General features: G+C 39.1%; 1 protein-coding gene across 4 annotated transcripts in view; it reads left to right on the top strand.

Annotated features, from left to right (window-relative positions):
• Positions 1-12259, top strand: part of ESCO1 (establishment of sister chromatid cohesion N-acetyltransferase 1) — a 90925-nt gene that overhangs the window by 27511 nt on the left and 51155 nt on the right. For all 4 annotated transcript variants that reach the window (XR_002345054.2, XR_002345055.2, XM_021096164.2 and 1 more), the window contains exons 3-4: positions 8523-8625; positions 8865-11000. Coding sequence is in view for 2 of the 4 variants with exons in the window: in XM_021096164.2 (XP_020951823.1) it covers positions 9462-11000 (1539 nt within the window). In the remaining 2 variants the exon portion in view is untranslated. The remainder of the gene's footprint in view (positions 1-8522; positions 8626-8864; positions 11001-12259) is intronic.

The following is a 12259-nucleotide window of genomic DNA, read 5'->3' as shown; positions in this document are numbered from 1 at the left end:
GTGAAAGTCTGTGTGCACTTTTTTAGAATGGGATCTCCGTTTCCCCCAGTCCCGTGGAGCTCCTGTGCACAAGTCCCACTGGCCTTCAATGCCAAATGCTCCAGGGGCTCTTTCTCCCAGTGCCAGATCTCCACACGTGAGAGTTTGATGTGGGGCTCAGAACTCTCACTCCTGTAGATGAGTCTCTGTGAACCAGTTGGTTTTCAGTCTGTGGAGCTTCCCACCCCAGAGGTATGGGGTTGTTTATATCACGAAATCACCCCTCCTACCTCTTGATGTGGCCTCCTCTTTTTCTTCTGGATTAGGGTATCTTTTTTAAGGTTTCCAGTCCATTTGGGTGGAGATTGCTCAGCCTTTAGTTGTGAATTTTGTTGTTTTCAGGAGAGAAGTTGAGCTCCTGTCCTTCTATTCCGCCATCTTAATCCTCTCTCTCTGCTAATCCCAGTTGTTGGTTTCTTAATTGCAAGTGCATTTCCAGTGTCCTGCATTCTACCCTCCTCTTCTTATGATTTCTGATTTTGGTGGCATATTTGTGCGTGAATGATTTCCTACCTTTACTGTATATATATGCCTTTACTGGTGAGCCTCATCATTTGTGGTGGTTTGTTTCTGGTTGTGGCTTTTTCTTTTCTGCCTAGAGAAGTTCTGTTAGTATTTGTTGTAAAGCTGGTTTAGTGTTGCAGAATTCTCTTAGCTTTTGCATGTCTGTAAAGCTTTTGATTTCTCCTTCAAATCTGAATGAGAGCCTTGCTGGATAGAGTAATCTTGGTTGGAGGGTTTTTTCCCTTTCATCATTTTAAGTATACCATTCCACTCCCTTCTGGTCTGCAGAGTTTATGCTGAAGAATCTACCGATAACTTTATTGGAGTTCCCTTATATGTTATTTGTTTATTTTCCCTAGCTGCTTTCATTATTTTCTCTTTGTCTTTAATTTTGGTCAGTTTGATTAATATGTGTCTCGGGGTGTTCCTCTTTCAGTTTATTTTATATGGTACTTGTTGTGCTTCCTGATTCGTGTGAGTGGCTCCTTTCCCATGTTAGGGAAGTTTGCGGCTATTATCTCTTTGAATATTTTTCTCTGTCTCTTTCTCTCTTCTCCTTCTGGTACCCCTATAATACGGATGCTGGTGTATTTAATGTCCCAGAGTTCTTTTAGACTGTCTTCATTTCTTTTTAATATGTCTTCTCTTTTCTGTTCTGTGTCATTGATTTCCACTAGTCTGTCCTCCACCTTGCTTATTCGTTAGTCTGCTTCCTGTATTCTGCGGTTGAGTGCTTCTAATGAATTTTTTATTCAAGTTATTGTATTATATTTGCATCTCTGCTTGCTTAAGTTTTAAATATATTTGCTCAGTGTTTACTGTAAATTATCAGTCTTTGCCTCCAGTTTATTTCCAATGTCTTGCATCATTTTCAACATCATCTGTCTAAAGTTTTTCCTGGAGGCTGATGATCTCCGGATCACTTAGCTGTTTTTCTGGGTTTTTTTTCTTGTTCCCTTATCTGAGTTATAGTTCTCTACGTTTTCATTTTTGTAGGTTTTTGGTGTGGTCTCCTTTTTGCAGACAATATAGTAGAAGCCTCTCTTACCCTTTTTTTTTTTTTTTTTTTTTTTTTTTGTCTTTTTAGCGCCACACCCATGTGGAGGTTTCCAGGCTAGGGAATCTAATCTGACCTACAGCTGATGGCCTTTGCCACAGCCACAGTAATGTTGGAACCAAGCTGTGTCTGTGACCTACACCACAGGTCACAGCAATACTAGATCCTTAACCCACTGAACAAGGCCAGGAATTGAACCTGCAACTTCATGGTTCCTAGTCAGATTCGTTTCTGCTGTGCCACGATGGGAACTCTGCCTCTCTTGCTTCCAGTGTCTGCCCACCTCGTGGCTGAAGTTGGTAAGGGGGCTTGCTGTGGGCTTCCTGATGGGAGGGACTGGTGCTTGCCCACTGGTAGATGGGGCTTTGTCTCTGGGTGAGATTAGAGGCGGCTGTGTGCTTAGGGTGTCTTTAGGCAGCCTGCTTACTGATGGGTGGAGCTATGATCCCACCTGGATTATTGTTTGGCCTGGTGCTTTTCAGCCCTGATGAGGGGGGCCAGATTTTCCCAAAATGGCCATGTCTAGAGGAACACACGCTGGTGAATATTCCTGAGAGCTTTGCCTGTAATGTCCCCCCCTCCCCAACCAACCACAGTCACCCCCTGTTTTCCCAGGAGATCCTCCAAGAACTGCAGTCAGGTCCGACCCAGATTGCTGTGGAGCCTTTGCTTTGCCCTGGGACCCAGTGCACCTGAAAGTTTGTGTGCAACTTTCAAGAATAGAGTCTCTGTTTCCCCCAGTCCTGTGGAGCTCCTGCACACAAGCCCCACTGGGCTTCAGTGCCAGATGCTCCTGGGGGCAGTTTCTCCCAGTGCCAGATCCCCAGGCGTGGGGATTGAACGTTGGGCTCAGAACTCTCACTCCTGTAGGTGGGTCTCTGAGATGCAGTTACATTCCAGTCTGAGGGCTTCCCACTCGGTGGGTATGAGGTAGCTTATATCATGTAATTGCTCCTCCTGCTGTCTTGATGTGGCCACCTCTTTGTTTTCTAAAGTGGGATATCTTTTTGGAAGTTTCCAGTCCCTTTGGTTGAAGGTCGTTAAGCATTTCTGTAGTTCTGTGGTTTTTTATGAGAGAAAGTGAGCTCCAGTCCTTCTATTCTGTCACCTTAATCCTATCTCTATTATGGTGATACTTCTTGACAGCATTTTTTCCACTGGTCTTGTCCCTCACACTTGACCTTTGAATTTTGTGACAAGACTTTGCCACTCTGAAAACAGATATTAAAATTCTCCCACATTTTAGTCTTTTTTTTTATGTGTGAATTTTTTTTTCTTTTTAAAGTTTATGCTGCACCCACAGCATATGGAAGTTCCTGGGCCAGGGATTGAATCTGAGACTTAACTCTGACCTGTGCCACAGTTGTGGCAGTACTGGATCCTTTTCAACCACTGTACTGGCCCAGGATTAAACCTGTGTCTACACAGTGATTTGAGCCCCTTCAGTTTAACCCACTGCGCCATGGCAGGAACTCCTGTTTATTTATTTATTTTTTTGTCTCTTTGCCTTTTCTAGAGCTACTTCTTCGGCATATGGGGATTCCCAAGCTAGGGGTCTAATTGGAGCTGTAGCTGCTGGCCTATGCCAGAGCCACAGCAACGCGGGATCTGATCCTCGTCTGCAACCTACACCACAGCTCACAGCAATGCTGGATCCTTAACCCACTGAGCGAGGCCAGGATCGAACCGGCAACCTCATGGTTCCTAGTCGGATTCATTAACCACTGAGCCACAATGGGAACGCCGATGTTTTTTTATGTTTAAATTTTTAACAATTAATTTCTTTTGGACATTACCTCAATCTTAAGCTGTAATTATCCAGAGGGTTACCCAGTTGTCCTCATACTGACTGTTGAATACTCTTTTCTTCTGTAATTGAAGTTAATACTTTGTTATGGACTAAATTCGCTCATGTGTTTGAGTGTATTTTTTTGAGTCTCTGATCTGTTAATGTTTTGTCTATTGATATATTAGAACTAAATTGTTTTTTTTTTTTTTAGGGCTGCAGCTGAGGCATTTGAAAGTTGCCAGGCTAGGGGTTGAATTGGAACTGCAGCTGCCAGCCTACACCACAGCTTACGGCAATGCCAGATCCTTAATCCACTGAGCGAGGCCAGGGATTGAATCTGCATCCTCACGGATACTAGTCGGGTTTGTTACTGTTGAGGCACAACAGGGACTCCACACCTAAATTGTTAGAGTTCCTTTGTCATGCATTGTGTTAGGGATTTGATGTTGTCGCTGCAGTGGCTTGGTTTGCTGCTGTGGTGTGAGTTTGATCCCTGGCCCGGGAACTTCCAAATGTTGTGTGTGGGGCCAAAAAAAACCCCCAAACTAAATTGTTAATTATTATAACTAGGTGTATTTTAATATCAAGAAGTCCAACCTGTATCTCATTATGTTTTCTTTTTTGTTGTTGTTGTTGTTTTGTCTTTTTAGGGCTGCACCCTCGGCATAAGGAGGTTCCTTGGTTAGGGGTCGCATTGGAGCTATAGCTGCCAGCCTCCGCCACAGCCACAGCCATGCAGGATCCAAGCCACGTCTGCGATCTACACCACAGCTCATGGCAGTGCTGAATCCTTAACCCACTGAATGAGGCCAGGGATCAAACTCGAGTCCTCATGGATTTTAGTCGGGTTCATTAACTATTGAGCCACGACAGGAACTCCAACTTTTTCTGATTTTTTTAAGTTGAGATATGTTGATGTAAAATATTATATACGATGCAGGTGTATATACCAAATTACTTTTTAAGTTGACTTGTGTATGTGTATGTTACTGTAACTGGTATCTGATACTTTCTTCCCTTATGTATTTCAGGTGATTGTTCTTTGTTTAAAGCTTTTGAATTTTTAATCTTTATTTTACCAATTTACCGTATTGAATTCACATACTGAATTTTTCTCTTCGTTGTCTTAAAAAATAATTTTCTTTGTGTATTATTTCTTTCTCTTACTTAATTTTACCATCTTTGCAACACTTAAAAAAAAACAAAAACTGAAAACACTTGGAGTTCCCACCTTGTTTCACTGGGTTACAAATTTGACTGCAGGAGCATGGATTGCTGCAGAGGTGCTGGTTCAATCCTCTTCCTCTTCCTGGCGCAGTGGTTTTAAGGATCCTGTGTTAAGTTTGCAGCTGCAGCTCAGATTCTCTCCCTGGCCTGGGAACTTCCATATGCTGTGGGTGCAGCCATAAAATTAAAAACAAAAACAAAACAACAACTTGCTGGGAAAAAAATACATGCTGAATTTAGTGGAAGATTTTTTGTGTCACTGACACAGCATGATATTTATTTTTGTTGTTTGTACACTCCAAAAGTTGATGATACTAAGAAAGATATATTTGAAAATATCTTCAGTTCTTTAGCTGCCAACATTTTCATTTTATTGTCATGAGTAGATAATCAAGAGTGACTATATATATCTGTATTATCCATAGCAGTTATATTATCTTTAGCCTCCTCACAGCACATGGGGTTCCTGGGCTAGGGATCAGATCTGAGCAACATTTGTGATGTGAGCTTCAGCTGAGACAGTGCTGGATCTTTAACCCACTGTTCTTGGCTGGGGACCAAACCTGAGTCCCTGTGCTCTAGAGATGCCACTGATCCCACTGAGTGAGGCCAGGAATCGAACCCGCAACCTCATAGTTCCTAGTAGGATTCGTTTCTGCTGCACCATGACGGGAACTCTCTTACTATTTTTTTCAATAGCAGTTATTTTAAAAAATTTGTTTAAATTATCTATATGAACTTCTGTAAGGACACATTACTTGTTTCATTTTTTTTTTTCTTCTGAACCCTCTCCTCATTTCTTCTCTTCCTTTGATTAATTTTAACATTCATTTTGTGGTGCACTTTGAATAGTAGCTCCTAGATATGTGGGAGGTAAATTTTTTTTTTTTTCTTTTTGGCTGCCCTGTGGCCTATGGAGTTCCCAGACCAGGGATCATATCTTAGCTGCAGTCGTGACCTAAGCTGCAGTTGTTGTAGTGCCAGATGCTCAACCCACTTGTGCTGGGCTGGGGATTAAACTTGTGTCCCAGCAATCCCAAGGTTCCGCTGATCCTGTTGCACCACAATGGAAACTCCTGTGGGAGGTAAATTTTTTGAAGCCCCCTACATGTCTGAAAATATCCTTAATTGTTTGAGCATTGAAGTCTACTTTGGACATAATTTTCTTTTAGTGTTGTGGAAGATTTCCCACATTATCTCTCTTCTATTCTTGGTGCTGAGAGGTCTGGTGTAATATTTATTCATAATCTTCAGTATGTTGTCTAGATTTTTTTCCCTTTAGAAGTTTGAGGGTCATCTTTTTTGTCCTCATGATAAGCTTTTTAAAATCTTTTTTTTTATCCATTATGCTACATGTTCTTGGCCCTTTTAATCTGGAAACTCATGTCTTTCAGTTCTAGAAAAATTTATTGAATTTTTAAAATTTTTTCAGTGCCTTTTCTCTATTTTCTAATACTCCAGTTACTGGATATCCTTTTTCTTTTTTATCTCATATTTGCCATCTTGCTATTTTTGTTCTACTTCATAGGAAATTCTTTTTTTCCCCACACCTGCATCATGTGGAAGTTCCCGGGCCAGGGATCAAACTTTGCTGTAGCTGCAGCAATGCCAGACCCTTAACCTACTGTGCCACAAGGGGACTTCCCATAGGACATCTCTATATCTTCTGATGCTTCTTTTGACTTTCTCATTTCTTTTATATAATTTTTAATTTTCAAGAGTTCCTTTTTGTACTGTGAATGTTCTTATATAATTGTTTCATGGATGAATTAGCTTTTATTTTTTTATTAAAATTTTTTTTTTGCCTTTTAGGGCCACACCTGAGGCATATGGAGGTTCCCAGGCTGGGGGTGTAATCAGAGCTATAGCTGCCAGCCTGCATCACATCTCACAGCAACACCAGATCCTTAACCGACTGAGCAAGGCCAGGGATCAAACCCGAAACCTCATGGTTCTTAGTCGGGCTCATATCTTCAGCGCCATGACAGGAACTCCAAATTAGCTTATTTTTAGTTTGTGCTTTTTTTCTTCTAAGCAACTTCTTTCCTGTTTTTTTTTTTTTTTTTTCTTTTCTTCTTTTTTTTAAGCTTTAGATTTTCTTCATGTATATGGTGATTCTTGTTTATCTGCTTGTGGTTATAAGTGATGCACTAAAAACTGATTGGAAACTGTGTGTTTTGGGTGGTGGGTGGGCTGGTAGTCTCCAGCTTGTAGGGTGTGAATGAGGGGGTGAGAGAGACAGAAATAGACGGAGACAGAGAGATTGTGCTTAATGACTTTGGGCCCTATCAGTATTTTTTAGATCCTTTCTCTGGTTTTGTCGAATTCATTAGGAATTAATCTTTCAGTTTCCTTCCTAGAAAGTATAAGCTTGGCTCCTGTTCTCTGGGGGTTTCTGAGTAGGCAGAGAGCTTTGGGTAGAAGGAGTGGGTTTCAGTAATCAGTATGTGCACTGCTACTTATTTCCTCTGTTGTACGTATGATACTTCTCTTCTTCCCTCAGTTGTGACTGTTGAGCCCCCAGACTAAAGACCTTTTGTTTTACTCCTTCCAAAGATTTATACAGTCTTTAGGGAGTTATGCAGGCTAGTCTTCTGGGTAGCAGTTCATGGAATGGCAGGTGGGAGGTCCACGCACCCTTTTTTTTTTTTTTTTTTTTTGTCTTTTTGCTATTTCTTGGGCCGCTCCCGCAGCATATGGAGTTTCCCAGGCTAGGGGTCTAATCGGAGCTGTATCTGCCAGCCTATGCCAGAGCCACAGCAACTCGGGATCCGAGCCGCGTCTGCAACCTACACCACAGCTCACGGCAACGCCGGATCCTTAACCCACTGAGCAAGGGCAGGGATCGAACCCTCAACCTCATGGTTCCTAGTCGGATTCGTTAACCACTGCGCCACGACGGGAACTCCTTTTTTTTTTGCTGCACCCATGTCATGTGGAAGTTCCCAGGCCAGGGATTGAATGTGCACCACAGCAGTGACTGAAGCCAGTACAGTGACAGCACTGGATATTTAACCTCCTAAGCCACAGGAGAACTCCAAGTCTTTTTTCTCCCCCCACTGTTTTTGTGTGTGTGTGTGTGTGTGTGTATTTTTCTTTCCCCTTTTTTGAGTCCCCTTTTTTCCCCTCCATCTCTCCATCTCCTGGTACTGCCAGTTTCTGCTTCTTGAGGGATTCTGTGGCTTAAGTAGAGCTGTTGCTTGCTTGGTTTTTCTGGTTTCCTCTTCTAGTTTAGGATTAAGTTTTTTCTTGAGTCTGAAGTTTTTTTGTCCTTTTTTGTAGCTTCTATACTGTTTATTTTTATCATTTACACTTTCGTTTTTTGTCCTTCAGGCTTAGGGTTTTGTTTTGTTTTAATGCTTTTTGTTTTTTAGTAGATAGCACATGATAGAGGTAAATACTGTGTGTTTAAACCTGCCTTTTTAACTATGTGTTACCGTTTTTCTATGTATATAGATATTTATGTGCAGTTTTTCCTTAAAATAGGATTTTACCACTTAACCATGGTATGTCTGCATTATGAATTTTTTGGTATTTTTAAAACTTTTTCTAAAACATAAAATGGGAGTTTGCCGGTAGTCTTGTGGTTAAGGATCTGGCATTGTCACTGCTGTGTCATGGGTTTCATCATGACCTGGCAACGTTTTCATGCCATGGGCACAACCAAAAAAACAAACCACAAAACAGATTTCATCAATGAAATAGAAAAGTGTATTTTGTTGGATGCATGTACCATAGTTTACTTCAGGTTAGAAATACTGAAGTTCTGTGTATAAATTGAATTCTGAAGACAAATGGTAGAACAGGTTAAAATTATGGAGTATAGATTAATATAGTAATAGATTTGAGAGGTGAATGATTACATCTTTCCTTTATACCTCTTTTTTAAAATATTTTTTCTTTTAGGTGCTGTGAAATGTGTTAAAAGGAAATTATAAGGAATGATTTTGTCAAATTTTTATGAGTTATGGTGGCTGAAAGATCAATTCAGTCTTGGGGGAAAGGAACTGTAAGTAACCTCAAGAAATAGACTGACTTTTCCACTAGTCTTTGCTTATATACGACAGATTATTGATTTATTTATAAGATTGTACCCGGGATACTTTTATCTTAGCCTTATGTATACAGACTAAATAATTCAAAAAGAGAATTTAGATTTTATGTAAATCATGGTTGTTTCTGTATAGTATTAGTATTGCCAAATTTCTTAGATTGTGCAAAATTTAATTTTTTTTTTTAATTTTTCAGAAATGCCAGCACAAAAGGAAATCTCTATTAATAGAGTATTTTATTAAACGGGAGTGGTTAGATAAGAATTTTAAGCCAACAGACTTAGCAAACAAGGAGAGAAACGTGTTAGCTGTAAGACATGTTTCCAGTGAATCAAAGTCCAGTAACTGTAGACTTCAGAAGAAAAAAGTTTTCAAAAACTTTTTCAAAACAGACAAGTCAGTGATAAATAACTCCTTCAGTAATAGGGCTAGGCCTGAAAACTAATATTAATTGAAAATTTAACAAAACAAATCAAATTTGAGTGAAACATTTTTCATAAAAAGTTCTAAAAATAGAACTAATTTAAATTAGATTTAAAATTTCCACAAATTTCTATTACCTTGTCCAAAATAAGGCAAATATATTTTAGCCTTCATGCCAGCTTTTCTCATGTCATAAGGATGACAGAAATCTTAGCAAACTAGTATTTTTTGTTGAAAAAGTATATCAGTATCAGCTAAAATTGATTTTTAAGACCTGCTCTTCAGTAGTAACAGTAGACATTCAGCATTTACACCTACTGGAACACAAAAATTTCAAAAATTACTCAGAAAAAGAGGACCGTACTCAGGAATGATGTCCATTCAGGAGAAATCAAAAGAAAATTCCTCTAGTGCTATTACAAAGAGTGAAGATAAGAATCTAGAAACACAAATTCAAGATTCTCAAAAGACTCCAGCAAAAAAACCAGGTCCAAAGGAAGCTGTAAAATCACTGGTTAATTCTTCCAATAAAAGTAGAACAAATCAGTCTGAATTAGGAACATGTATGAGTACAAGGTCAGCATCCAGTGATAAAAAACCTGGTAAATCAATTAATAAAAATATGGTGACTGTAAAGGGACATTCACAACAAGAATCTATAAAAAAGAAATTGTCTCAGAAAAAATCAGTGCATGAAACCCCTAAATCACATGAACAGCTTAATAGGAGATCACAAAGACTACAACAGTTAACAGAGGTTTCAACAAGGTCTCTGCGTAGTAGAGAAATTCATGGTCAAGTTCAAGCAGCTAAACAAAGTTTGCCATCAACAAGGAAAGAGCACTGTAGCAATACTCAAAGTAAATCTAATAAAGTTAAAACAAATCAGAAACATGTGAAAAGAAAAGTACTGGAAATAAACTCGGATTCTAAAGAGGATGAAAATTCTGTAATGAATGAAGTAATAAATTCCCCCAAAGGAAAAAAACGCAAAATAGAGCCTCAGACAGCTTATACTTGTAGTTCTCAGTGCATAAAAGAATCTGAAAAGTGTCTTCAGAAGAATACTAGAAAAGAGGAAACAAAATCTGTGCCTGTAACAACTTCTGAGATAAAAAGATCAAAAAAGGCTACTTCAGTGGTATCTAAAAAGAATGAGATGAAGAAGTCAGTTCATACACAAGTGAATACTAGTGCAAAACCCCAAAAAAGTCCACAGCCGTCAGTGCCTGAACAAAGTGTAGATAATGAGCTGGAGCAAGCAGGAAAGAGCAAACGAGGGAGCATTCTCCAGCTCTGTGAAGAAATTGCTGGTGAAATTGAGTCAGATACTGTAGAGGTAAAAAAAGAATCTTCGCAAATGGAAAATATAAAGGAGGAGAAGCCTACAGAAATAAAATTGGAAGAGACCGATACAGAAAGACAGATACTTCATCAGAAGGAAACAAATCAGGATGTTCAGTGTAATCGTTTCTTCCCCAGTAGAAAAACAAGGCCTGTGAAATGTATACTAAATGGAATAAACAGCTCAACTAAAAAGAACTCGAACTGGACTAAAATTAAGCTCTCAAAATTTAATTCTGCACAGCAGAATAAATTAGACACTCAAGTTTCCCCTAAATTGGGCTTATTACGAACCAATTTTTCACTACCACCGTTAGAAATGCATCATCCAGTGACTCAGAGTACATTTTTAGGGTCAAAATCATATGATGATAAAAAGAAAGCTTGCCAGCAGGAAGAAATGAAAGAAATTAATTCTGAGGAAGTTAATGATATTACGGTTGAAATTAATAAAACCACAAAAAGGGCTCCTGAAAATTGTCATTTGGATAATCAGATAAAGCCACCTCCTGACCAACCACTGGATAACCAGAAGAAAGATTCTTTTGAATCAACCCCAGATAAGGTAATCTCCTTTCATTATGTACTTAGAGGTGTCTGAGTACTCTCTGATAAGAAATAAGTGTTTACAACATATTTTAGCATAAGAATTGTGTCGTAAAAGATTGAAGAGTCATTTATTAAGGAATTCTATTCAGTTGTTAGCAAGAGTTTTATTAACTCAGTCTAGTAGTGAGTAATAGAATTTACTGACTCCTTTAGAGATCTTACATTTACATGAATGGTTTCCTCATTTTCACCCTTATTTTCACTTACGTGAAGCATAAACCTTTTGAATTCTAGCTTCTCTTTCATTTAATACACACCTGGTTTCCTTTTTCTATTAATTGTAACCACAGAAAGTGTTTCACAGTGAATGACTAAAATGTAGAACTTAAACTTGGGGCACTTCCTTTTTTTTTTCTGGTTCTACAACCCCCGCGCCCTCAGAATACTACAGAGGCCAGATTTTTTTTATTTTAATAAAGATTTTTATTTTTTCCATTACAGCTGGTTTACAGTGTTGTGTCAGTTTTCTACTGTACAGCAAGGTGACCCAGTCACACATACATGTATACAGTCTTTTTTCTTACATTATCATGCTCCATCGCAAGTGACCAGATACAGTTCCCAGTGCTATATAGCAGGGTCCCATTGCTTATCCATTCCAAAGGCAATAGTTTGCATCTACTAACCGCAAACTCCAGTCCATCCAACTCCCTCTCCCTCCCTCTTGGCAACCACAAGTCTATTCTCCATGTCCGTGATTTTCTTTTCTGTGGAAAGGTTTATTTGTGCCATGTATTAGATTCCAGATATAAATGATATCATATGGTATTTGTTGTTATCTTTCTGGCTTATTTCACTTAGTATGAAAGTCTCTAGTTCCATCCATGTTTCTGCAAATGGCATTATTTTGTTCTTATTTATGGGTGAGTAGTATTCCATTGTGTAGTATTCCACATCTTCTTAATCCATTCATCTGTTGATGGACATTTAGGTTGTTTCCATGTCTTGGCTACTGTGAATAGTGCTGCAATGAACATGCAGGTGCATGTGTCTTTTTCAAGGAAAGTTTTGTCTGGATATATGCCCAAGAGTGGGATTGCTGGGTCATATGGTAATTCTGTTTTCTAAGGTACCTCCAAACTGTTTTCCATAGTGGTTGTTCCAGTTACCTTCCCACCAACAGCGAAGGAGAGTTCCCTTTTCTCCACACCCCCTCCAGCATTTGTTATTTGTGGACTTCTTTTTTTTCCTTTTTTTTTTTGTCTTTTTGTCTTT

Source organism: Sus scrofa, chromosome 6 (assembly GCF_054392235.1).
Source record: "Sus scrofa isolate SSC_HxYL_T2T_F1_AM1 chromosome 6, Sscrofa_HxYL_maternal_Yorkshire_Landrace_v2.0, whole genome shotgun sequence".
NCBI classification, from domain to species: domain Eukaryota; kingdom Metazoa; phylum Chordata; class Mammalia; order Artiodactyla; family Suidae; genus Sus; species Sus scrofa.
The sequence above is the reverse complement of the archived record's forward strand: the minus strand, read 5'-3'. Positions and strand labels throughout refer to the sequence as shown.